At 40.1% G+C, this 24159-nt stretch overlaps 2 protein-coding genes across 4 annotated transcripts in view; one reads left to right on the top strand and one right to left on the bottom strand.

Moving 5' to 3' along the window:
* Positions 1–14503, top strand: part of niban2a (niban apoptosis regulator 2a) — a 51109-nt gene extending 36606 nt beyond the window's left edge. For both annotated transcript variants that reach the window (XM_063478873.1, XM_063478874.1), the window contains exons 6-14: positions 4782–4897; positions 8336–8440; positions 8528–8690; positions 9649–9836; positions 9962–10117; positions 10365–10478; positions 10783–10890; positions 11817–11928; positions 12030–14503. In XM_063478873.1, the coding sequence (XP_063334943.1) occupies positions 4782–4897; positions 8336–8440; positions 8528–8690; positions 9649–9836; positions 9962–10117; positions 10365–10478; positions 10783–10890; positions 11817–11928; positions 12030–12937 (1970 nt within the window). In that variant the 3' untranslated portion in view covers positions 12938–14503. The remainder of the gene's footprint in view (positions 1–4781; positions 4898–8335; positions 8441–8527; positions 8691–9648; positions 9837–9961; positions 10118–10364; positions 10479–10782; positions 10891–11816; positions 11929–12029) is intronic.
* Positions 14504–15343: 840 nt separating this feature from the next.
* Positions 15344–23528, bottom strand: slc31a2 (solute carrier family 31 member 2). Of its 2 annotated transcripts, XM_063478877.1 has the most exons (4): positions 23286–23523; positions 17125–17191; positions 16130–16358; positions 15356–15817 (listed from the first exon to the last, which is right to left on the bottom strand). In XM_063478877.1, the coding sequence occupies exons 1-4, from the start codon at positions 23289–23291 to the stop codon at positions 15652–15654; spliced, it is 468 nt and encodes a 155-aa protein (XP_063334947.1). In that variant the 5' UTR covers positions 23292–23523; the 3' UTR covers positions 15356–15651. The 2 variants fall into 2 exon arrangements, with proteins under 2 accessions (XP_063334948.1, XP_063334947.1); XM_063478878.1 differs by lacking the exon at positions 17125–17191 and having other exon boundaries at positions 15344–15817; positions 23286–23528.
* Positions 23529–24159: the final 631 nt, after the last annotated feature.

The raw sequence follows: 24159 nt of genomic DNA, 5'->3' as shown, positions 1-24159 counted from the left end.
CTGCCACATGTGCTATTTATACACAGTACACACACACACACACAGACACAAAGTGCAGAGAAACTCTAATCTGCTCCTTGATCTAGCTTGGTTCAGACACATGGCGAATGTGTAGCGGTTTACTGGCCTGGCAGATTGTCGAGAAATATTTCTTCTTTCTCTTGGCACCAACAGGACATTTCTCTTTAAAAAGGGCAACAAACTGGGAATGCAGCAAATTCACTTTTCAAGCAAATCACGCTAGTAATGCGGTCCCAGTGCATGCCTTTAAATATTAAGAATACTTAAGGGGGCAAAAAACCTGCCATCTATTCTTCAACTTCATCTGGTAAGCATTTGTTTAGCTGCTCATCCTAGATGGGGTGTGTTCTCATTACTGTTAGGAGGCTAAGAGGAGTTGACCAGAACGTCAGGGATGTATTAGCTCATCCAGTTCATGATCTATCGCAGTTCATTTGCAGTTTAATTTTCTGTAATGCGTGAAGAACAGAAAGAATGTTACAAGTTTTGTTGCCATCGGTTGGCTGTACAAACGAATTAAAATAGTTTGAAATTAGAATCACTGAGAAGTCAAGGAGGTTCGCAGTCAGTCATGTCCAGAATAAATGAATCTAATTTTACTAAAACCCTACCATTGCTCTTGAGGAGTGGTGACTCTTGTGAATTCTGGAAGGACAGACTGATGACAGATGCCTCACATTCGCATAAGCTCATCGAATGATCTAAAAATAACGACATCATGACTCAGACATATTTGAGATTTCTTGCTATGAGGTAGGGCAGATAAGACTGTGTGTAGGATGTACTGAAATATCTAATGATCTGTGATACAGTAACGTTAGGGACTGTCTTGAGATGTAGCTCCTCCAATGGTCCCAGTGACAGAGCCATTTTATTATTGGTTTCTACCAATATTGTGACAACGTGCCTCACATAAGTGAACATTGGGACAAGTTTTTAAACATAATTAATGAGGTACATTTTGCATTTACCACCTACAGAATTTAGGTAAAACTTTCACCAGCAGGGACAGTATTTCACACATGGGTGGGTTGAGATGTTCTCAGCTGTGTGCTGCTATTTAACTACCATTTCTTTGAGCTACCCACATTTCCTCAAGGGGCTTGGTCTTTGGCTAGGGCATAGTTGTAGATAGGAATATGCTGGTTAAATAAAGGTTACCTTGACTCACTACACCATCTGGTGGTACAGATCAGTATTACACAAAAGTACAGCCTGGTTCAACTTTAGCTAATATCTCTTCGACGCAATACATAAACACTTTTAGAAAAGTTAAAGCAGTCGTAGCTCTGTCAGTCATTCTTTTTGTAGTTAGTTACTCTGGATTTAAACAAAACACACATGTAAAAAAAAAAAAAAAAAGCACCAGTGATGTCACCCGGTTGATGACTGAGTAACCACAAGTTGTGTGTCTTATGCTTTTGAAGAGTTATTCTAAGCTGAACTAGGGGACAGTTAAATATCAGGTGCAGCATAATAAACACCTGTGCACGCTTATCTAACCATCACCCAGAAGGGAATGCAGCTTTATCTTTCAACAGCATGCTGGTTGTAGAAGAAAAACTGAAATGTGAAAGGAAGAAAAATCCCTACTTAATCTCTGGATCATGAATGCCATTTGTTGTTATTACCTTCATTTAACTGTGATGTAAAAATGTTTGATATTAAGAATCACTGCTGCGAGCATGGCCTGGGATCAGATCAGCAGAATGAACCTAGTTTGTCTGTAACTGTGGGAAAAACTGGAGCTCATGGGGAAAAACCCACACATGTACATGCACTCCACACAGAAGGGCCCTACATTTCATCGACCCCTGGACCCTCTCAGTGGCTAATCACTGAGCTTTAAAAGGCCAAGTGGCTAGTTATTATCGCTGCATTATCATTTTATGGGTATGATTACAGTTGATGTATGAAATCTACCATTCCTTTTTACTAATTTAGGGTTGCCCATTTGAAAAATATCCATTTTGCTCTATCACGTCATATTTTTTGCAATTGTAAACATGATCCAGATATTTTTTGCTATATCTGTGAATGCTTTTTTGCATCTAAACCACCAAAAAACTTTACTGATTTTGTGAGACAGGAATATTTTTACTTATTTTGGTATGAAATTGTGACAAGACAAGCCACGGGCACGTCATTGAGTTTGCTGGGCAAGTGTCGAAAAATTCCAAGCATCGACTAAGGAAAAAGAGGAGGCGCTTTTTTTGGAGGGTTTTGGAGGGAGTCCAATCACTTTGATGACTGCTACTTCTGTTTAGTCAATATTTCTGGATACAGTTACAAAACTAAATCTTGTCGGCAATGGGTTGTGAGTGTAAGGCGAGTGGAGGCTGTTCATTTATAGCTGAAACGCCAGCCTAACATGTGTCCTACAGCTCAGTGGTAATTACTTTACATCTGAGGTTATTCTGTCCAGTTAAAAGAAACCTTTTGTTTATCATTGAATCAACCACTTTCTTGAAAACAGCAGAAATTGTATTTTTCCACACGGCGACAGTTATCACCTGTCTGGTAAACCATAAAACAGCATTTCATTGCATTTCACATCCTAATGACGGTTTGCCACCTGTCAGCATGGCAGCCATCTTAACTTATTGCCACCATTGTGCTTCTAGCTTCAGTGCCCAATGACGTCTCATTAAAACGTGTGCCAAAACAAACCAGCGACCCCAGCCCTTAGCTTTTCATCAGAATTTGTTCGCTGACTGCTTCCTGTCTGGCTCTGCCCCTCCCCCTCCTCACTCCTTCTTGGTAACTTCCTGTCTTTGTCAACCTCGTCTGAGTCAGCCACAGAAGAAACATTCACATGGGGATGATGGGCCTTGTACACTGTAGACTTCACAGACAGCAGTTCACTACTCAGGAATGCTCGGGCTAACAAACCATTCATCCATTTGTAGAACAGGACACTTTGCTACTTCAGTTACCTCATTACTGACACTTCAAGACAAGTCAGCGTCACGGAAACAGTAGAAATAAACACTGGGAAAGATGTTTTGACAGGCCCGAGTACACAGACAGGTCTTGACAATGTTACACAGTAATACAGTTAAGACTTCATCTGATTTTTAATATATTAATGGTTGTAATGCCTGAGTTGGCACAACCTGCAATCATAAACATTACTGGTATTAATTCTACTGACACAAAGGTCAGCATGTAAGCATGAGGAAATTCTTGTATTTTTTGTTCTACTAAAATAATGTTTATTCAGCTGATCTTTCCCTTAAGCTGAACACTGGTATCAGCAAACAACATGGCCTTTAATGTACACCACCAAGTTTGTGCAGGCTAAACGATGAATGAGTTGAAACCTGAAAGACTTTAAAATCCAATATATATTTTTTATAAAGTTTTTTTTAGTTTCTTTGATACGAAAGGTGAAAAAACTAAAATATTAGCACATATGTTTAGATATTTCATACAGTTATTACATGCATAGTTTTTAAAAAGTCATGGAGCATTTAGGGTTGATCATTTTATTAGAAAATTCTATACAATTACAGCATATCTACTTCAAATAATGTGATAAATACTAGTTGATTTTGTCATAAATAACAGTACCAGACTTTGATCATGTTTAAATATTTAAAACTAAAACATAAAAAAAGAACAAATTATACTTTTTTAAAATGTATTTTTTTCAGTCTTGGCTCAATCAAGTAAAAGTGTTTACATGTTCTGAGTCAGGAAACACGGCCTTGCAGGAATGGGGTCAGCTTAACCCACCACACCTTGGCCCTTGGCTCCACTGATGATGCAGAAGGAGCAGACAACACGCTTTGGATATTCTGGAAATAAAAGTTGTGTTTGGGCTAAAGGCCACATTGATTTTCTGCACCATGTTGTAGTACAAAGTGGTGTTGTGTAAAAGTACAGCTGAGCTGTAGCACAACTTTAGCCGATATCTTGTCTACATAGGTGTTTTTGACAAATTAACAGCAGTTGTTTCTTCACATTCTGTTTTAATGAAACATTCTGTGACATTTTGAAAGTATTTTTAAAGACAGAAATTTACAATATGTAATTTTAATGAAAGCCTAGTTGAAAAAAAAAAAAAAAAAAAAAAAGAAACATTAAATCACGTCCTTAATTACAAAGGACTGCTTCTTTCTTGTTGGCAACAGAGAAAACACAACTGAAACATTGGTCACTTTTATTGAAAGGGAGAACTGCTCTGAATAACAAGCTGCTAATTACAGGGATGTTTTATTCCATACACCTGTTTATACTGTTGTGTGGGATGCATGACTTTCCGCACTCACAGTCCTTTTATGCTCCGACCTTGACAAAAAGTGAGAGAAGCTGCGCTTGACTTCAGCTCCGGGTGTATTTTCATCACACCAGCTACACGATAAGAACAAACTTCCTAAAAAATGCACGCATGTGGCCGAGTGCTTTCTGAGCAGTTTCTATTGTCCTGTCAACTGCAAGGGGCTGTAACCACAGCAACCATGTGAATCTGTCCTTCAACAAACCAGCTACTTCCTGTTTTGAGAGATGACACACTCCAGGAACTGTGACTGAATATACCGCTGACCAAAATTAGACTCCCAGACTGTCCCACAGAGTGACTCAGATGTGATGGAAACGGTTTTTGTTGGTGTTGCAGAAACTGTTGCGATAAAGCAGCACCACACCCTTTATTCTGCACTACAAAGACACCATCCAATTACTAAGACACTTTTCAGTCTACTGAGGATGATATCTTGTTTCTCAACTTTTGCCCATTTCTTCCCTGCCCCCGACAGGTCTGCCGGAGAACTGCACTGTTAAGACGCCGGCATTCACCGACGCTGTGAGACTCCACAGACAAGCCCGAGGACAATACGGGACCTGGGATATGATGTGTGGAACACCACCACAGGTTAATCACAAATAAATCACAATACCACACATTTCCACAGCACCTACAATGAGTTATAGGTATTTTATATACTTTGTGACAGTAAATAGTGTGAGCAGATAGACTAAAGTCCTTGTTCTGCTCTGGAGAGTCACTTTGAGCTGCGGTACCACTCTGACCAGAACCTTCAACACACAGAACTGGTTAATGTGCTGGGAAACAGAACACGGACTACTGGCAGTCCAAGAAGCCTATAAGACTGTTTTTGGAGAGGATGTGGAAGACTGGCACAAAAGTAACTAGCAGTAGAGAAATATTTAGGCCTGAGGCTAACTGCTTAACCACTAGTAAGTGGATCGTGGGCATCCTTCTCTTAAATAGATTAAAAATGCTGAATGAGTCACAAAATGCAGTTGGGCAGCAGTCAATATACCTGGGTGACCTGTCCAAGTCAGACATTATCCCACAGTTTTATTTGGCCCAAAAAAATTAGGTGTTTCGATAAGTGGGGTTTATTTTTTAAATCATTTCTGTTAAAACGGCTTTTGTCAAGTCAGGCAACACAGAAACTAACTGCTGAAAACACTGACCCGTAATCATAAACTTTTTGTACACTACATAATGCCATAACCTGGGTATCTAAACCCTTTACCAGTGGCTGACGTTCCTTGCGGATGTCAAATTAACATAAATACATGTGAAAAAACTCCAGCCGGGTCACAAAGAATGAATGATAAGTGCCTCATTTCAGGAAGTTTAACTCTGCTCGCAGATTCTGTCAGGGAACAGTCGTCCGGGGCCACACCTTAATTTCTTTCTGTGCCGCTGCTCTGACACCAACTCAAAATAACAAGACTGCTGCAGGTTATGGTTAAAAGACATTTTCAGGAGCAATTAATCTTTCTCTGCAAGTAGCTCAGAGTGCAGGTCAGGGCTATAGGCGAAGCTGTTGAGAGGCCACGATGACGAATGAAATACACACCCTCTCCTCACATCAGAGAGCAAGAATGCACCTACACAAATCCTTCAAAGAGGCCAACAACACCTCAACCCACATACCAGCAATTACAAGGACCTAGTCTCAGTCTTTGCCAGAGCTGAGTACAGCCCTGTGTTTATGGCAGCCACCTTTTAGCTATAAACACTTTCAGTCTGAATGTCAGTTTAATATTTAGTTTTCCTGAACATTACAGTGTTTACTCCATGCCACATGGACACTGAGTAGAAATGTGATATAGATGTAGGTTGGGCTTTTCTACTTTTAAGGGGCCAAATGTTCCTTTTATTTCAGTCTAACAGAGACGCTGGCATTAAGGCTCATGCACGTAATGCTACAAACACTTTGGATAAACATCTATAGGGAATTAAGAGAGAAATACAGCCAGTTTATGCAACCACTTTTATCCTTTGCTACAAAAACCAGCTGTAAAATAATTCTGAAAAAAACTTTTAACACAGTCAGTGCCTCCAGGTAAAATTTCCTCCTTGTTCCATTATGTAAAGTTCAGTGTTTTCAGGCCTAATTTCCAAGTAGAGATGGAGCACCATGGGTAATACAAAGGAATCCTTTGTATGGGCTCAAATGTTTTCTTAATTGAAACAGATGGCAGGGTTATGTCTCCAGGGTATTTATTGAGATGTAGTCAATCATTTTTCTGATTCCTATTATATAGCTTGGCTTTTTACATTTATTATTAGGGAAAATATGAAGCAAACACTCACCAGTACTTCTGTGGTTATGATTAACCTTCCAATAATAAAAGCCATGCACCGTGATGCTAAATGGGCTGGTTGAATTTTCTAAAGCAACTTAAAAACATTAACTTCTACTTAAGACCAGTGTTGTCACTGAGCCAGTAGGAAATGTCTCAGAATGGGGGGGGACAAAATCTGCCCCAACACTCATTATATTCAAACAATCCAAGTAGCTGCGTGAAAACAACAAGCAGTGAATGCAGCACACAGGTAGCAGGAAGCGGCATTAACAGAGAACCATCAACAAGTCATAAAGCATGAAACAGGCTCACTGGGGAAATATAAGTTGAACATAACTGAGCCATTGTCATTGTTATTAGTGGTGTGTGCTGTGTTTTAAAAAAAAGTCTGTTAGCTTTATGGTTTACTTGCAGGCCTACAAACGCAAACAGAGGCAATGAATACAGTTCGCAAGCAAACATTTACTGACCTTGTTGAACTCTCATGGAGGCACAGAGAGCCTAAAAAAACCCTCCAGGTGTCGTTCAAACTCCACTGGTGATACAGCCAGAACATCAAACCAGTTCTCCCACAGAACAGGCCTCCAGCAACATACTCATATTGCTGGTGGACTAACTTCTCAATGAAATGCTACGTTAGCAACAGCAGATTAGCATGAAGGATCAAATCAAAGGGGCAGGGCTTTAGTGGTTTAAATTCAAGGCCTTTCACAAAAGGGCCAGAGTTACCATGGTAACTAATTGCAGGTATATGTCTAGGCTAGCTATGAGGGTTTTTATTTGTACTGTATTTCAAATATTTCTCTGGCAGTGTGCTAGTGCTAGTTTTTGGCACCATCCCTTTAAAAATATCCAATTTTAACTTACTACAGTAAATATAGAAACAAATATGGAATAACACACCAAATAACATCATATGTTTGGTCTAAATGTAGCTTGTACTTGTAATTTTGACTCTGACTGCCTCATCTCGCTCTGGTTTATGAAATTTGGGCTACATCTGACCTGGTGTCGCACTTTATATGTGACGGCACTGCATTTTTATCCCACATTTTAACCAAAGACGCAGACAGAACAGCAGTTGAAATAACAGTTAACAGTTTGAACCGTTATTGCGACAGAAAAAGCAAAGCCCTTTAGTTTCCATTAATGCTTGCTGTATTAAGAGGATAACTTCTTTCATTTTAATCTTGATATCAGTGAGCCTGTTTGAGGTTGAATAGGGTCGGCTTTTATGGCCTTGTAAATTTAAAGTCAAGTTATACAGTGAAGGATAACATATCAGCAATCAATAGAGCAAATATAGTACAGAAAAAAAACGCCGCTGGATTTCGGGCTACAACATATCTGTTATTTGTAAAGCCCGCTGCGTGGAAATCTATGCTGCTTTTGTCTGGCTGTTCATTACCCAGCAACATAGCCATCACCAAATATTTAGTTTAGCTTAGTTAAAGCATCATGGAGGATCTGAGCTTCATGAGTGTTTGTCAGTTGTGAGGGCAGTGCCAGTAAAAGCAGCCTTCCTGCCTCCCAGTGTCCCACTGTGTTCATGTAGCCATACAGGAAAGAGGAGCTTATTTTTAGGCTCTATTTTTTGTTTTTCTTTAGCTGGTCGGCATATAGTAACTATATCATCCTGTTAGCTGTGGACAGGCAGATGATTTCATAATTCATAGTATGAAATTTTTGCAAGTCAATCTAATTATAAATCTAAAAGCATTTACTACGTGTTGTGTGTGCGCAGATTTTGGCTAATCTGGTGATGGAGACCCTCCACCCTGACATAAGAAACATGATTGTCCCTCGCCTGAAGGGGAAGATGCAGCAGAGGCAGAGGAACTGGATGCTGGTGAGTTTCTGTCAATCTGGACAGTAAACTTGTAAAAAACACACAAGTCAACCAGTGCAAATCATTTATGCTCTTGAACTCCTCCAGATATCGGATGCGGTGTACAAGCAGGTGTTGACTCAGACCACCGGGCAGTACGAAGCTCTGGTTGAAGCCTGCGAGGCCCAGAGAGGCCCACTAGACGCCAGGCTGCGAACCGATATGGACCAGATCATCACGTCTAAAGAACATGTCAGCAGCAAGATCCGAGGTATCAGCAGGAAGATATTCCAGTTTCAGCTGTCACAGACATAAAAAGTACCCCAGCTAGATTTCCGTACACTGCCTCGCTTTACATCCTCACTCGTGTGTATCCAGCATGCTGTTGGAAATGGTTCACTCGGTACTCGCTGTGACTTAAAACATAACCCCCTCGATCAGAGATGTGTGCTCTATTGTTCGCCCACTATTTGACTCAGTGACATGTAGCTGTGGATTCTCTGAATCAGGGGTTTTGGCAGAGAGGAGTGATTAATCTGATCACCGCATGCTCAAAATTCTGAAAACCCTTTTTGGACATTTAGTAACAGGTCCTGTAACTCTGTAACTAAACCTCCCTCCTTAGCATGCATTTTCCACTTCTTCTGGCGTTTGCACATTGTCGTCACAGCTTGTTTTGCCCACTGTAACTCACATATTGTTTGGCGTGCTGAGCTCTAAAGCAGCAGAGTACCCGGTCTTTGGCGCAGGCTGGTTGTTTCCTTCATGTGTACCATTTCCCACTGAGCTCAAGTGGAAGAACTGCATTCCTTCACCAGCACTGCAAAGGCCATTTCTGACTTTGTAAATCAACTGAGCAAAATAACAAAGGGTTATGTAATGGATGTGAGGCTTATGCATGGCTTCATCAGGTGTAACTGTAGCTATGATTTATTTTTATATTTATATTTTTTAGCATCTGCAGTTGCATTGCGTTACACTGGGTAAAAAACCAATAAAAACAAAAGGTGTGGCCCTTCCATGGAAGCAGCATTAGTGTGTTTACTTAAATGTCACCACATGCATACCAACCATTTCAACGACCAAATAATATTTCTGATATTGTTGTGACTTTCTAGCATAGCTCATTTGAAGTTGGTGCCACACCTTTGTTTTTCTTGTCATCAGCATGCATCGCTTGTTTAACTAACTACTTTTTCCATCCTTCCTCTATTGCTTCTGTTGTGCAGCTCTAGTGCTGCCAAAAGCAGAGCAGATCCTGCGGACCAACATCCAGCCCTACATCAACTCCATTTTGGAGGCGCTGATGGACCCCACCAGCCGAGGTTTTGCCGAGGTCAGGGATGTTTTCTTCAGGGAGATGGTGGAGATAAGCAAGAACTCACTCAACGGAGGGGGCAAAGAAAAAATGGGAGAGGTTAGTGCCTGAAAAGGCATGTGCAACCTGCGTTATCCTAAATCAGAAGTCAGCCTTTTGTTGTTAACTTTCCCTCCTCAGGTCAGTCGCACTCACCACATAGCTCTTCTCTCTCTGTCTTTCAGAACATGGAAAGGCTGTCAATGCTTGCCTTCCATCCAGTGAAAATGCAGAGCTGCTACGAGAAGGTGGAAGAGCTCAACCTGGAGGGACTGCAGCAGAGGTTCGACGTCTCCAGTCCATCTGTGTTCATCAGCAGGGCTCAGATCCTTATGAGGGAGGTAAGATGCAACAGCCCTCCTCTGTAATATGATGGGAAATATTCGTTTTAATCACACACTCCTGTCAGGATCTCTGACAACACTCCCTGCTCCTCAGTAAGCTATAATACAGCAGCATCCACACTACCTCTGCTGAATTGTCTACCGCCACCTGCTGGCCAAAAAAAATAAAAAGTAAAATAAAATATGCAATTTGAATCTGCGCTGTGGCACACCTAACCTTTTTATAATGATTTCATTTTGACAGCAAATGGACAATGCAGTGTACACATTTGAACAGCTGCTTAACCAGTCCTTAGAGGCCCAGGGAGACAGTGACATGTGCAAGATCACCCAGAGATGCCAGGACAGAGTTCTCAAGGTAAAACACGAACACATGGAAAGATCAAAAGAGGAGACGGTCAAATAAACATATATATATATATATTTAAAATTATTCTTATATTGCTCACAGTTTCCAGATTAGATATTCCAGGAAAAACCTGTTTGTGTTAATGATGTTTGAGTCGATCAAAGTTCAAATGAACTCAAAGCAGGTTAATTTGATGACTATCTAAAGAGGAGTGGATTTTACAGCAGCACAGAATTAAGTGTTGAAAGGTCTGAATCGCTAAAGGTAATTCATGTCCTTAAGCTATGTTTGTGTTTCTGGTTTTTCCTGTCAGAAATATGACTATGACAGCAGCACGGTGCGCAAGAAGTTCTTCAGGGAGGCTCTGCTGCAGATCATCATCCCCTACATGCTGCAGCAGCTTGCGCCATCCTGCTCACCTGTGAGTAACACTTGAAATAAAAGTGAATGAACTGTCTTACAAACTTTTCCTTGCTTACATATAATTTATGGGATTTATAGGATAAAAACTGTAAATAAGAAAACACAAGCAGCATACAATATATGAGTGGGTTGCAAAAGTAGAAAATTTAGTACCTATGAATCACCAAAGCAGCAAATGTACATTTGAGGAAAAAAGGCAAAATAAACAGTTTTTGCAAGTGCATAAATATAGGCTCATAGGAAAAAAAACAAAAATAAAAAAACCTGTTGTCATCCTGTTACCCCATCCTATTTACTTCATCAATATGATGCTTGTGTCTAATCTAGAACCAGTCCCATGACTACCAAAAGAAATTCAGTGATTAATCCGTCCTGATTTTTGTCTCACAATAGCGTTCAGTTTCCAAACTAGAAGACTAGTTCTCATAAATCACTTAAAGAACAGGTTTTGAACTGGCACCAGAACTAGCGACAATCACTGAATCACGTCGGTGGAAAAAGAGGTAGCGTAGTTAAATGGCTGCCCAGTAGCCAGACGTGTTTCTAAAAGGAATTTTTGCCATGAGTAATCCTTGAAGCTTTTTTGTGAACTGAGCAGTTTTCAGTCATATTTCAGCCCTGCCCAGAGAACAAAATGACTGTCTATTAGAAGTTAGTGAGGGGGATCTCCTCTTCTGCAAACCTTTGGAGTATCCCAAAAACTGCTGCAATGGTCATCAAAAGATATCTTTGCTGATAAAATACTGACTCGTCATTAAGGGTACAGGGAGCACGTTAAATGTCGTCTTTATGAGAAAAAAAAGAGTTGAGGATGCATTTAAAGAGCATTTTTGAGAGTTATGATTTCAGCCTCACCTGCTGACCAACTAAAAGGATTGGTGCTAGAAACGACATCCTGATCTTATTTGAATCCTGTTTCCTTAGGAGCTGCCTCGTTTCAAGGAGCTAATCTTTGAGGACTTCTCGCGTTTTCTGTTGATAGAAAATATGTTTGAGGAAGTGGTGCTGCAGTCTGTCTCCAAAGACATAATGATGGGTAAGGGCCAGGATCAAGATTTAGAAACAGTTTTCATGATGATGGCATCAATGGATAGCTGCAGTAATAACATGCCTTATCTTTTTTCCCCCCGTGTCCAGCTGTAAAGGAGGCAGCTGTGCAGAGGAGGCATAACCTCTACAGGGACAGCATCATTCTGACCAACAGCGACCCCAACCTGCACCTGCTTGGGGAAAACCCCCAGGTGGACTGGGCCACCAAATTTGGCGGTGATGAGCCGGAGGGCTCTGTCAGTAGTGCAGATGAAGGAAGGGGTTTTGGGAGAAGACGCAAGCAGGTGGTGTCAATGATACAGCTGGACGGGGTGCCTCTGCCCTATGAGTCCTGCCTGGAGGTCCCAGGGGTGGAGCTGATCCCCGAGGAGGATGCTGAGATGTTTCAGAGCAAAGAGGAGGACCAGTTGGAGAATGAGGAGGACCAGTTGGGAAAAGCGGAGGACCTCGGCCCCAAGTCTCCTGATAGCGTGAATGAAATCAGGGACTTGATTAATCCGGTGGTTGAGGTGGTGGTGCCAGTGTCCAAAGAGGAGCAGAGCGAAGTCACCAACAAAACAGAGGCGACCACTGGCAGCATCACCGTGGAGGATGGGGTCAAGGAGGACGTGACTCAAGTCACCACTGTGGTGGAGACTGTTCCAAAGGGGTCTCTGCGAGAGAAGACGTCCCCACAAGCAATCCTCCAGCAGCTGGTAGCGAGCAAGAAGCAGGAAGTTGATAAGGAGGAAGCGGCCATCCAGAACGCCATCGAGGAGCTAGAGATAGCAGTGCAGGAAGATGAAAGTGAACAGATTACCGAGATCTCTGCAGCCGAATCAGATAATGAATCCTCCCCACCACTGGTTACAGACTCCAGCTCACGTGAGGACAGCGGCTTCCAGTCACCCACCAGCGAGGGACCAGTTGACAGCGAGCCTCAGCCAATCACAAATGGTCTGAATGGAGAGGAAAAGATAGTCGACCCTGTAGAAGTGGAGGTTGTTTTCTCATAAGAAGACATTCCTCCAAATAAACTGGAGAAACCTGCAGAGACGAATGGCGGCATGCATAAATATTGAGAAGCTGAATGAATATGGATTGTATTTAAGGGGTTAAATATGCCTTTTCTTTGTTGCTGTTGATATTGCACACTCCAGAACCCAGTCCTCCAGTTTTCTGACACGTATATTTGGTGATTGGTGAGTGTAGACTTTCTTCATATTTTGCATGTGTCAGTAAAGTCATATCCAATTTCTATAAACCCTCCATGTCCAAGGCTGTGTCCATTACTGTGGTAAATTATAAAAAAGTTTTGTTTTTTTTTAATAGCAGGAAATAATTTGAATATCTGTAACATTAAATGCTCTTGTAATTACAACTTACACTTTACTGCAGGTAATCGGAGCCTTGCCTAATGTTCTTAGTCTCTATCTGGTCAGCAGGGGGTGCTACAGCAATACTTTCTTCTTCGTCCTGAACTGTATTTATCTATTTTTTTGTAAAATGTTACTTTACAAGCGTGCAATTTGTTTACTTTATGGCCTTTATGTTTCAATGCATTTCAGTACAAACAGGCAGGGAATGTTAAATACATCTACAGTAACTTTAAAACAAAGGTTGTTTTTTTTAACACATTTAAAAAATAAAGCTTCTTGAAGAACCATCAACAGCTCTGGAGGAAGCCCGCTTGATTATTAGAAGGAAAACTTTTAATCTTGGCTTCTAGTGATTCTAGATTATATCACTTGCATCAAATATTACATCTTTTATTTAAAATCATCCATCTAACATCATACACACTGCTGTAGTGATCTCAAGCTGTAAATTTAGCTTGTGTTTTATGTGACAACAGATAATAGGCTTTAATTCCAGTCTGTTTGGCAACCCTACAGATAACCGTTTATTTTAGGGGGGTATAATTTGTTTATAGTTTCTATGAGTGGTTTCATGAAAAGAACTTGTTAATTTGGTACTAAAGGGGGGGAATTGAAGTTCTGTATGTGCACAACAGTATGCTTGTTGTTGAATTTAATGTTTTTGCCTGATTCTGCCCTGATCAGACCTATGTACTAACTGAAAGACTCAAGGTTAGACCTGCGTGCGATTTACATTTTAACACTCAATAACATTTTTTTTTTAATTCATAAGAGCAACAGAACTTACACATTGTCAATCATTACTTTTCGAAAAGACAACACCTTCTGTCCTTAGACCATCGATTCCCTTTGAAAAAAGGGAAAACAGGGCAGAAGGAGGCAAAAGCAATTAAAAACCCATTTTTCTAAATTTTTCTAACTATGGTAAGAAAAGATTAAACATTGGGTTGATAGTGCATGTATTACAGAATGTCAATATTTAGCCCTTTTCTGAGTGTGAGAAACTGACCAAGTCGCATTTTTCCATTAAATCCTGAGCAGTTAATATTAATGTAACCATTTTATCTAGTCAGGACCCAGATTCATTATTTCCAATGGAGGGCTACCTTGTTTTTATTTATTATAAAACCTGTGTGGATTATAACATTCAGGTGTAAACAGTTTTTTTCCTGTTTGTTGTACTTACATTTACTTAAAAATATGTATCGAAATGGATGAATAAAAATAACAAACAAACAAAGCACAAAACACTTTATCGGCTTCATTCTTTTTCTCTTTATTCTTTTTTTGAAAGACAAAAAAAGAAGCCATCACCAGAAAAAATCTTATTGATATGCAACAGTAAATAAAGCAGTTGAACAAATCTGTATAAGCCTTTAGTGTCAGTGATTTTTTTAATCAGTTAAAAAAAAAAAAAAAAAAAATTTACCAAAAGATAGGAACTTCTGAAACACATCTCAACTGTCAGCTTCAAGGCACTTTGCTTTTCTGATTGTGGTTAAACAATTGCTACAGAACCACATGACCATGAATAATAACAAACCAAGATGACCTTTCACAAGGTTTTACAAGCGAGAATCACATGTATCAGTTCCTCATACGGACTCCAGCGCAATGCAATACCGCCTCATGACCCGTGACTGTAAATGTCTGATTTAGCTGTAACTCAGCTTTAAGATTTTAGTCCAAAACACTTGACAATCAAATATCAAGTTCCATCTTGAATCATTTGACAGCAAATGAAAAAAAAAAAAAAAAGGTGCAGTATGAATAAAAGCCTGTCAAAAAAAACCTAAACAAAACAACAACAACAACAACAACATAGCATCCTAACACACCACAAGCTGCGCAGACTTCCCATCTCTGGGTTTTGTGTTATCATGCTGTGGGTGATTCCAGTGCATTTCTTCTTTCTAAATCAATTGTTTAGATTTTCAAGATAATTTAAAAAATAATAATAATAATAATAATAATAAAAAAAGCAGAATTGAACAACACTCCTACTTTTCCTGGAGATTAAAAAATGATTTTTCCACAGGTATTACTCACACAGTCTGCTGACTTAAAAGTGAAGCAAAACTAATACTAGGACTGAAAAACTGAGTATTTTCTTAACATTATGTACCTTTAACAGAAATGAGTTATTTGTTAATTAGGGACAAATGTTAAAATGTAGCATTTCCTGTTTTCTGGAAGCTTAAAATCATTTTCAGTTTCTATATCCAGATGAGGTTTAGGCAAAGTTTAGTGTCACGTAGCTCATTCTCCACCAATTTTTCCATCCTTCGAGATCTTCGGATAGTAAAAAGTAAATCTTTTTCTTTATTTCACTATATTAAATGTCTGTGCCATCACATCCGACCTAAGAGAGGAAATGAGATAAAATAACCGAGGACCGACCCTGTGATGACCCCGAGGAATATCCAGGTGTTATAGGACATGACGCACAGCATCAGCATGTAGGCCAGAGACACCTGCAGCATGTGGAGGACCGTCTGTATGATGTGCAACAACAAGCTGATGAAAAGAAGAGGGAGAGGGCTATTTATAAATAAAATAATAAGTCAAATACATCGTTCAGGTCTCGAGATTCAGTCTGCCAATATGTGATGGTGTCAGTTTGCCACACACTTTTGTTTAATACCGCCTAAAAATAATAATAGTTGCAATCTAGGATACACCAACAAAAAAGGGTGTCACCATGCTATGGAGGTTACCACCATGCCACAACCATACAGTTCAAATAGATGCATTTCTTTATTTTATTCAGTGATTTGCATTTCACAGTACGATCCATGATAAAAAAGTTACTAGAAATGACTTGCTTACCTGTTCCTGGTACTTTGAGGTGTAACGACTGATGCTATAGGGGTCAGTGAGGATTCAGAGGGGCTGCTGTCCAGGACAGAGATGCTGTCGCAGCGCGAAGATGATGGAGCGTCGTATGGAGACTGAGGCTGGGTTAGCTTGGAGGGATTCCCCAGCCACAATCTCCACACTTTAAGCACCTCGTAAAAGACAGTCAGAAGCAAGACCACCAGCACTGACACCACCATCCCTGTAGGTACAAAAATACAAAATGTTAACTCACAAAAAAGTCACTATTAAAAAGTACTTTTATGCAATACATCATTATTTTTGCTACTTTCACATTTAGACTAGATTGACACCAACATCTGTTCACTTAATGCGAAGCTCCAGCCAAAAGCAGGTTCATGAAAGATCCAGAGGACTGGAAGCATTGAGAAAACAATAAATTTTCTCTACATATAGCTACATTTTCCCTGCTTCCCCTGGGATACATGAGGGGTATCTGTTCCGGCAACTCCTCTACAACTGTAATATTTTAGTATTAAAAATTTATTTTTCACTTTAAGAACTAATTCTAACCCCTTAAACCTCTCCTTAATGTAATTAAATCTAATCCAGATCCACTTCAAGGCTGGCATATTTTGACAAATGTAGAAAGGGGTTGGTGCACAGTCTTTCAAAGCTGTTTAAAAACTAACTTTAATTAATACATTTTTGGTTCCTGCTACAAATTTAAAAAAGAAAGAAAAAAAAGAAACACTTGACAATAAAAAGATAAAACTTCCATAGTTTCACCTCAAGCAAACAAACCTGTTAAAAACAAGTTTGAACAGGTTTATTCAAGCTTCAGTTCATGAACATGGTAGATCAAGTTTGTATAGTAATGTCAGCAATATTACAGAAACACTCCACCGTCATCAGAAATAAGCATTTGAATTGCACCACACAATTTTTAAATCCAGATGAACTGGTTCTAAGGCTTTTTCGCAAGACTTTAATACTCTGCAGCATACCTGCAGGGCTGTGCACATCCCAGAAGTCAAACAGCAGCGTCACACTGCTCGAAACCCCAAAAGTCATCTAAAGAAAAATGAGAAGGGTATTAGGTCTCGTTCACTGGTAAAGTGGAGTTTAGGGCCAACATTTATACTGAATGGAGTGTTGTCCACTGTTCCAAGAACAGTCCGTACAATAGTACTCAAAATATTTTTGATTACAGAGTGAAAAACAAAGAATTTAATTTATACTACTTTGCACAAATATACTGTATATACACACATGATTTTGTCCAACAATTAGAGGACATACTGCTCCACAAAGGCACACTTTGTTCAGCCTTGCTGCTGTGGATATGGGCTGACAGAGGAATGCACCGTCTGTGGCTCTTGCTTGCTCAGCAGCCCAGCTCTATCCCTGATAATTCACCACCTGTCTTGGCATGACTGCCTCTCACCAGCTGCAAACTAGCAGATCTCAGCTAGGCTGTTGCCTAACTGAGATCTGCTAGTTATAAAGTCTGGAAATGATAAAGTTCCAAATTTAACAGAGCTACACTGGTTTCCAGTGTCATACACACTGACCTAAAAATTCTCACCTCAGATGGTCTTGGATCATTGTTTACCACTTTATCTCAGGGCACTCTGAAATCCTCCAATGACAAACTGTTAAGACCTACAATATTTCTCTCAAAAAAATCTGGGCGTAGCTTCGGCCCTCTCATGCCCCCAAACCACCGTTTGGCTTCTTTCTCCATGACTCCATATCTCTCTCTTTCTGCCTCTCTCCCTCTTATTGCTTCGTCTTCCTCATAAACGTTTTTATGAATTTAGATTATCAAGCAAAGCACTGAATGGAGTACCTCACTCAACTTTAGGAAAGCCTTCAACTATTGAGAGGAAGACCACGAAAGCCTTTCTAAATATGGTCACACTGAAGTGCTCAGCATAGCTGTACATTAGTTGTATGTAGAATTACACAAAGCTTTGTAGTTCGTCATCTACATATTGTAGTTATGTGTCACTGAGCGCTTAAAGCAATTTAAAAAAAAAAAAGTCTACTGCAGTTATTATTTGTGCCCTCTTTCTTTGTGAACAGTCTCCCTTTTCTGCCTAAGCTAACCAATGAACAATCAACCTACATACAGCTTTTTGGAGGACTGCACACAAGTACATTTTCGTATCCTCTGCATATTCGAAGACCTACACAAACAGATACCACTGTGTGACCATAAACACTTCACAATGTCATTACGAAAGCGGCACCACTGTCAATGGGAAACTACCTGAAAGGTTCACTAAAAGGTGGAAAACAAGACCCGATCTGAGCCATCCAAAAGAGCCAGTTTTCCCAGTTTTAGACTTTGCTGGTGATCTTGTGTAAAGCAGGGCTCGCAAAATTTCAAAATCCCTGGTAGCCCTTCGGGCAGGGACTCTTCAGTTTTGGTAGCCCAAAATAAATTTAAGTAGCCCGAATAAAAAAGGCAGCAATTTTTTTATGTTTTGTTTCCTGTTTTGTTTCCGTTACAATATGATACTTTAATGTATCATATTGTAACGGAAACAAAACATTAATCAAAAAATTGTTGAAACACAAATTACAATATTGTATAGAAATTACAATCATCAACTCAAATACTTGGTTGTAATTGAACAGAAATTTCTATGAACTGTAAGAACTGTACAACAGGAATCAGTCTGTGTCAGATCCTGAATTTGAAATTTCCACTGGAGTCACAGGTAAGAGGCAAGTGGAACCAAGATCTAGGCCATTTGCTTTTTGAAGTTTGCAAAGACTGCTAAATTTTGCCAGTGGTAGTTCACTCTTTCCAACATAGTAGGCTGCTCTAAACAGATTTTTCAGGTTGATTTTTAGTATGTTATTTGCAGACTGAGCAATAATCCATTTCTTGCATTTCTCATGGGTTCTAATGGGGGCCTTTCTTAAAATTACTGGTCCCAGTAACAAAGGCACTTGTCGACTCAGAAATCGAGGGAAACCAACAACACACCCGGCAGAACATTATGTTATTTACACGGGTGCACATAAGTGGTCCGCATGTGCGCATTCGCTGTCAAAATAAAAGACGCGCACCAGATAAGAAGTTGCAACGCGCGTTTGCGTCCATATAAAAGGCACTGTTTTTGTCTGCTAGAGTGGGATTTTCACGGCACATTCTGCACCAAATCTCTGTGCGTTCATCATTTGTTTAAAGCCAGCTCACCTCCTGCAACCACTTTTCCTAGAATACGCGCTTCTTTTGTGGTTCGGACCCCATCTGACATTTCTTTGGAGGTGAAGGAACCAAGGGCGCGTAGATTTGGTTTTGGCATTGGTGGGGACGGATGATTCAACCACCGAACCCTGCCCTGTTTCTTTTCTTTTTCCTTTTTGTCTTTGCTTCTTGATAAAAGGGGACAAATATACTTGCCTACATATGCTATTCTACATGCTTTTAAACCATTTAAAATTACAGTTCAATATCCAGCGATTCAATAATCGATGATCTCGATTATTTGATGATATTTATTTAACAATAACAATGTATTGAATAATGGCTTTAAAGATTGTCAAAAATAGTATAAAATAGTGTGCAAATACTGAGAACAGTGCAAATGTTTGCAATATAAAGAATAAAATGTAAACATCTATGTTTAGTGAACTTTGCCATGTCGCTCTGTGGTGCAGCTACAACACCAAAGTTTACACACTATGTCTACTTGATCCACGTCTGACTCCGCGAACCCATAATGTTTCCACACCACTGAAGGGTTTTTTTTACCTCTCTTTTCAACCAACGGCAGTCACTCTCCTCTCCAAATAACTTCTGCTTAGCTTTCCGAGCTTCCCTCTGTTAGCTCCTCTTAATTGTTGTGACGCGTGTTCGAAACGCAGAGAGGTGCGCTCGATTTGCCACACGGAGCAGCGCGAGAGTAAAGCACGAGGGAGGTGCTAATAATCGGCTCAGTCATTTTTAATGATCGTTGAAAGCCCAGATCGTAATTTAGATTAAAATTCGATTAATTGAGCAGCCCTAGTCACATATTGACAGTGGTTCACCGATGCCAATGACATATTTACCCAGCTACATTTCCGAAAGAATGCAAAAGCATTGACATATATTTTTCCTTCCTATGATAGCCCGACGGGCAGGGCAGGGATAGATTCTGGTAGCCCGACTGGAAAAATCGCTAGCCCCGGGACGTCGGGCTAGCGATTTTGCGAGCCCTGTAAAGTATAACCAACTGTAATAGAAATCTGATGCCCAACAGAAAACCGCGCATTTAAGCCTAAAGCCATGTGTGATAATGCAATTTCCGATATGTCAGTTAAAGTAAATGGGGAGACTTAACTATGCAGATGAGTCTGGTCATCTTGCAACTCCTCTCAGCAAAGACAATGCAGTACAAAAGGCTATCGGAGCAAGGATTATCTGCTTTATCCGGAGGCCAAATCAATAAGCTTAAGAACAAAGGTCCATCTGTCCAACAGTAACCAGAGTTGTTTTGTTTGGTATTGTGGCCACTGGCTGTGACGTAAAAACAATTGATGCCTTAATCCTCCTTATTTTCTGGACTTCTAAAATTTCAACTATACAGTCAGGCCAGATGACCAAGTTCAGAAGTGCAGTGCTGATAATCAAACATCCTCAAAGTTCTTCCCAAAACAACTTGATGGACGAATGTAATGACCCCTTGTTAGAATATGGACCTAACAAGGGAGAAAGCACAATATGAAGTACAAGACAAAGTATAGAGGGAAGGATTTTATTTTCTACTTTTTCCTCTTCTCTTTCCTGGAGTAATGGTGGCAATAATGGCTTCCCCTCCTTGAGCCTTGTTCTGCTGATGGTCCCTTCTTGTTACAAAGGAGGCTTGTCCTAACCGCAATTCCCAAGCGCTTGCTCATCAGGGTTCCAGCTCACAAAAATTGTCGTTAAAATAAAAGCTCTTTGAGATTACCCTTGTTGTGAAGTGGCAATGTATAACTAAGACTGAACTGACTAGATGATCAAAGCTAATTAACTCCATCATGTACATTCCTGTCTAGTTGTGACATTGGCAAAGAAAAAGACAAAGCACGGCAGGCATCCTGGAGGTTCAGATATTTGGGCAATCACATCATGTAATGGGGCCATTATGCTTACTGTTCCATTCGGCAAAAGTCATGTCATATCCTCTGGTGCCAGTCGGTCACCTCTCAATTAAGTGACTAATGCGACAGGTACAATGGAGGCCTAAGAAAAGAACCAAGTTGACTCTTCTTATACCATATACAACTACTGCGCTATAGAAAACCAAGTAAAGCAGTCAAAGGATAATCCTATATTGGCTCTTAATCTACAAAAGGTTTGGACTTTATTATTGTGATTTATAACATTTTACTCAACATGGTAGTGGTCTATCACAACAACTAGAACCAGCAGAGTTCCACCCATCCATCACTGACACCCTAGTCAGGCTGTCAAATACTCTACTGAACTGTGGGAAGTAACCTCACTCCACACCGAAAGGTCTCAAACACCCACCAAGGTTCAAGCTAACCCAAGCACCACTTAACTTGCTATCCAAGTTTCCCTTCCTTTATGTTTTTTCAAATTAAGGACTTTTGGAGGTAAAACGCAGTTCCACAGAGAAACAGTGTGCAATCAGAGCCAAAACTGAAGTATGAAGTCAGTCTGTACATGAATAATAACCCAGAATTATTTAGTTTGGGTTTTAACTTCAGAATTCACCTTCATTCTCAAGCCCTAACCACACGTGGTTTGTTTAAAACCTGTCTGATCAGCTACCTGACTGCTCCCCTGTTATCTTTTTAGTGAGCTCACCTTTAGCTCAAATCTCAGTAATTATGGTACTGAGTGAACTGTACGCCGTATAAATAATGAACTAACCTACAAAAACAGCATCCAATTTGTGATAAATGTAGTTATTATTTTAAAGGCAAAAAAAGAAGAGCTAGAAAGAGCTGGCTTTGCTGCACAGTGAGAAATATTAAATTTATGTCAGTTTTAAAGTCTTTATAACTTCTTTTAATGTGAAACAGATACATGATGGCCAAAGTTTCCATTTAAAATGGCACAGGATAGCAGAGGTGATAAAAAAGTCGAAGTATTTGACACAATGAAAGAACGAGGGGAAAAATCAAATACAGACAGCTTGAGTCAACAATCCAACTGGGGTCTAGACTCAGAAAGCACTGAGCTTATCTTTCAAATACACTTTGGAAAAACCAGGTGTTTGCTTTCAAGGTGACAGTTGGGACTGAAAACGGTGTAATTAGTGCTGCTACTACAAGCACTCAAAATGACTGTATTCTGCACTTTTATATGAATACAGAACAATTTCCGCATCTCAAAATGTGCTTTCACTATTTAGGTTTAACCAATAACTTTCATTTAAAGGTTATTTAGGGTAAAAATATCACAACTGCAGTAAAACTGCTCGTTTTAGTGGGGACCTATAGTTAACAAAAGTCACTCGGGTTTTATTGGCATAAATGCACTAAAGACCCTAAAGCAATGATTGATCTTATTTTGAATTCCAAGTGCATAAAGCAGCAGCACCTATGAATTCCCACATCTGCAATTTGCATACCTAAACTGATCTGACCCGAATTCATTTATTCTCAGAAATCGACACTTTAAAAAGAAAACAGCACAGGTAACATAATGTCCAGCTTTGGATGACACTGTCAGCAAGGTATAAAGTTAATCATATGGTTACATAACACTGACGCTGTTGTTTTTAGTGTTTTTGTACTAGACTTCAAAAAAAAAAGAAAAAGGTCTCAGTAAGCGTCCCTTCTCATTAGCTTAACTATAAACATGATTCAGAGTAAAGTTAACTCATCTTTGAAAAACTAAGATATGTTATCTCCCAGACGTACACCAGGTCAGACGGTAGTAGTCTGCAGTAGTAGTTTGACAGCAGATTATCTCATATTTTTCTTTCTGGGTTTATTAGATGCAGTGTGTCAGAAACCAGTAAGTACTGCTTACACCAATTCCCAGGGTTCCCCGAAGTGTGCATGACATGTTTTCCTCACACTGAGTGAGTCAATGCCGCACATTAACCAGCAAAGAAACGTCTCAAATGCAAAACAGGTTATTAAAGTAGCACATATGGCGTATGCTAGACCGCTGAGTGACAAAACAAACACACACAAGAGAACTTACTCGCATCCTGACGAGCTTGCTGAGCTAACGTTGACACCACACTTTCAGCGGTTATTGAGTGCAGCTTCCATCACAGATGAGTCTCGGACCGGACATTCAAGCACGAGCCATTTCCACATAGTCGGCGTGCATTTCTCAAATACGCCTCAACAGAAACAGCCAGTGTCCCACCTACTCAGCCCAAAGACGCTATGTATGTAGCCTGTGGTACCCCGTGACTTCGCCTAACAAACCAAGGTTGACGGTTAATGTAGTTTTTCAACATGTAGGACGAAGGCAAACATCCTGAGTGCGACTGCGCAGTCGAAATAGAGAGTCCCGGATAAACAAACGTTACCCTTCAGATTAAAGAGGGCGGCTACAACCCCCAAATATTTAAGAGTTTAAAAACGAGTGAAATAAGACCGCTAACTGAGCAGAAATTGAAGCTTTTAAAGCGTTTAATGAATATGTATTATGCAGAACCAATGATTGTAGAAAGTTTCTACAGTCATTGGTCAGAACGCTGTGGTCATGTGACAGACGGAAGCCGCTCACACAATTCTTGCAGTTGTATCAAGGACACATCTAAAACCTGCAGGACATCCACCTGCAGGTGGGCCTGGAGTTGCCCACCCCTGCTCTAGACCATCACCCTCATACACTTCTCTATCATTCCTGACTTCCTCATGCAGTCCCACACTTCCTCTCTTGGCACCCTGTCATAGTCTTCCTCTAGAATCCACCAAGAGTGCGTCACATCTGCAGTTCTTACATGTTTGTCTGGAACAGTTCTCTCTTGCTATTAGACATTGGGTCTCAATGGGACCACCTGTATAAATAAAAGTTATATATAACTTTTATTTATACAGGTGGTGTGTGTGTGTGTGTGTGT

Source organism: Pelmatolapia mariae, linkage group LG7 (assembly GCF_036321145.2).
Source record: "Pelmatolapia mariae isolate MD_Pm_ZW linkage group LG7, Pm_UMD_F_2, whole genome shotgun sequence".
In the NCBI taxonomy this organism is placed as follows: Eukaryota; Metazoa; Chordata; class Actinopteri; order Cichliformes; family Cichlidae; genus Pelmatolapia; species Pelmatolapia mariae.
Note: the sequence above shows the minus strand (reverse complement) of the source record. Positions and strands in the feature narration are given on the sequence as shown.